General features: G+C 41.7%; 1 protein-coding gene across 1 annotated transcript; it reads right to left on the bottom strand.

Moving 5' to 3' along the window:
- Nucleotides 1-400: 400 nt before the first annotated feature.
- Nucleotides 401-2,671, bottom strand: LOC309556570 (uncharacterized protein; the record flags this gene model as incomplete). Its single annotated transcript, XM_082259014.1, has 5 exons — nt 401-556; nt 681-809; nt 931-1,485; nt 1,574-1,775; nt 2,598-2,671. The coding sequence occupies 5 exons, from the start codon at nt 2,669-2,671 to the stop codon at nt 401-403; spliced, it is 1,116 nt and encodes a 371-aa protein (XP_082115140.1).
- Nucleotides 2,672-2,961: the final 290 nt, after the last annotated feature.

The following is a 2,961-nucleotide window of genomic DNA, read 5'->3' as shown; positions in this document are numbered from 1 at the left end:
CTATCACTACACACCACACACTGACTATCCTATCACTACACACTACTTACCGACTTCCTTATCACTACATACTGCACACTGATTACCCTATTACTACACACTATACACTGACTACCCTATCCCTACACACTGAATACCCTATCACTACACACTGACTACCCTATCACTACACACTGACTGCCCTATCACTACATACTGCACACTGACTGAAATGTTCCAGCCTCCAACCTCCCCCTATAGCTGTTCGAACACCCCAGGGGTATAGATAAAGGGGGTAGGGGGCAAAAAAAACCCCCAGGATGTCCTTGGTGTCAGGCTAGTCACATGCCTTGCATCTTTTCCATAGTGTGAAAAGAAAAATCTACGGTCCTGCAACTTTTGCAGGGGGAGCTGATGGCACCTATGGCCTTTGTATCTCTCCCCATCTGCTGCTGGTAAAAGAGAAGCCACAATAAAGCTCCTGGTCCTCTTCTGATAATTCAGGCTTCAGTTCTTCTTCGTTGGGATCTATGATTTCCTCTATCATCATCTCTGTCGTCGGGTCCATCAGTGGTAACTGTGAAGAGAAGAAACATTATTTTGAAGAATATGTACATTGATAGCCTTTCCATTTGAAATGGTTATGCACACTCAGGTGCTGGGAGAATATAGAAAGACCAATGTGTGGTTCATATACTTACTGTCTCCATGTCAAATGGTGGGCTTACTTCCCCAGCCTTCAGTTTCACCCAGTCTACGCCGTTAAAAAATGGGTGGCTTTGCAGATCTTTAACATGCATCTCTCTTGCGTTTGGGCATTTGCATAGAAGCTGTAATAATATACAAAACAAAGGTTAAAATTGGTACAAAGGCAATAACTATGCAATTCTTCTTTAATAAATATTAATAAAATAGCCATTTTCTGGCTGGCTACAGATGGTGTTCACTTACTTTGTTCGCTATGAGGTCCTTAAGATCTGTATTGAAATCCTCGGGGAAGCTTGGAAAATCGTTGCAGATCGAGTCTAAGAGTACCTTGTCGATGTCTGAGTCGGTGTCTGAGTCAGTGTCTGAGTCGGTGTCTGAGTCGGTGTCTGAGTCAGTGTCTGAGTCGGTATCTGATTCGGTGCCTGAGTCGGTGTCTGATTCGTTGCCTGAGACAGTGTCTGCTTCATTGCTTGAGCCTGTCTCTGAGACGGTGTCTGAGCCTGTCTCTGAGACGGTGTCTGAGCCTGTCTCTGAGACGGTGTCTGAGCCTGTCTCTGAGACGGTGTCTGAGCCTGTCTCTGAGACGGTGTCTGAGCCTGTCTCTGAGACGGTGTCTGAGCCTGTCTCTGAGATGGTGTCTGAGCCTGTCTCTGAGACGGTGTCTGAGTTGGTGTCCGAGTCGGTGTCTGAGACGGTTACCGAGAAAGCGAATGGATATTTTCCAGTTGCCATCTCATATACTATAACTCCTAGGGAGAAATAGTCAGCAGGAAATCCATATGGAATATCTGAATGGACCTGTAGGAATATAAAAAAGATTAGAATGGTCATTACTCATTGCTTTACTGACAAGAAGAAGGCAAAAACAAAATGATCCAATACTCACTTCTGGTGCCATGTAGTGTGGAGTTCCGGCATAGGATGTCATGGCATGAGAGGAATGCACATCCGTTTTTGATACGCCAAAATCAGCGATCCTGACATGTCCGGTGCTATCCAGCAGAATGTTTTCTGGTTTGATATCCCGATGTACAATCCCCCGGTTATGAAAGGACTGCAGGCCGCAAATGATCTCGGCAGTGAGGAATCTGATTAAGAGATAGAAAAGATTGATATAAGCATTTTTTTTATGGTAATCTAAGCCAGAAAATAACAAATCGTTGATTCTAACTCTCCAATTATCAGCTATAGTCATGTACACCCGCAAAAACGAAATTGTGTGGAAACAAAATATTATGATAATGGAAAAATTTAGCACAATACATAGATGTGTTTTATATGGTTATTTGACATCTCTGATGAATATTTAACAAAAATGCTTTGTGAATTCTCACAAATTGTTTTTTTTTTTTTGATGGTAAAAGTTTTCAGATATGATTGAATTAAATTGTACAGTCTCTCTTAAAGTGTATGTAAGGCCTAAACAGAAAGCAATAAAAAATGCTCCCCCGCTTCATCCAAAACTACAAAAAAGTTTTACATTTACAGACCAACTTTATTGTCTGGAATCATTTTCACTAGAAGTTTGCTATGAAATGTCTGGTGCCTGGGAGGTTCTGCTCAGTGTGTGAATTGAACATGTATGGGCAAAGCTTTGGAAAGTCAGACCACCCTGCCACAATCTCGTATCTAGGACAAGCCTACACTTTGATGTTACTATGTACAGTACTATGTTCTGCCTCCATCCCTATTATGATGGTACCCTATTGTCTTACCTAACTTATATCTTGGAAAATCCTGTATGTCATTTGATTTGTGTACAGTACTATATTCTACCTCCATCCCTAGTATCATGGTACCCCATTGTCTTATCTATCTCATATCTAGAACAAGGCTAAACATTGATGTGCTCTATACACAGTACTATGTTATACCCCAATTCATATTATTATAGTACCCCACTGCCTTACCTTATCATCTCAATAGTTAATGGTGCCCTTTTCTTTAAGAAGTTCTCCAGGTCTCCACCACTCAGGTATTCCATGACGAAGAATAAGAGATCCTGTGCAGAGGAAAGAAAGATCCAGGTTATAGAAATGATTTGCTATTTGAATCAGTATACAGCTTTGGGTAGATTGTGAGAAATGTAGGTGTCACTTACAGTGGTATTCTGAGAGGATAACCATTTAACACCAACCTCTTCCACAAAACACATAGAAGGTAGAGTCACTTACCTTTGTCTGGAAGGTACCATATGCACGAATGCAGAATGGGCTGGTAGAAACTTCCTTCAGTATGTGGCTCTCGTTGAGGGCATCTTTGTAGTCTTCGCTG

The sequence above is a fragment of the Pelophylax lessonae genome (assembly GCF_965119305.1).
Source record: "Pelophylax lessonae genome assembly, chromosome: 5".
In the NCBI taxonomy this organism is placed as follows: Eukaryota; Metazoa; Chordata; class Amphibia; order Anura; family Ranidae; genus Pelophylax; species Pelophylax lessonae.
Note: the sequence above shows the minus strand (reverse complement) of the source record. Positions and strands in the feature narration are given on the sequence as shown.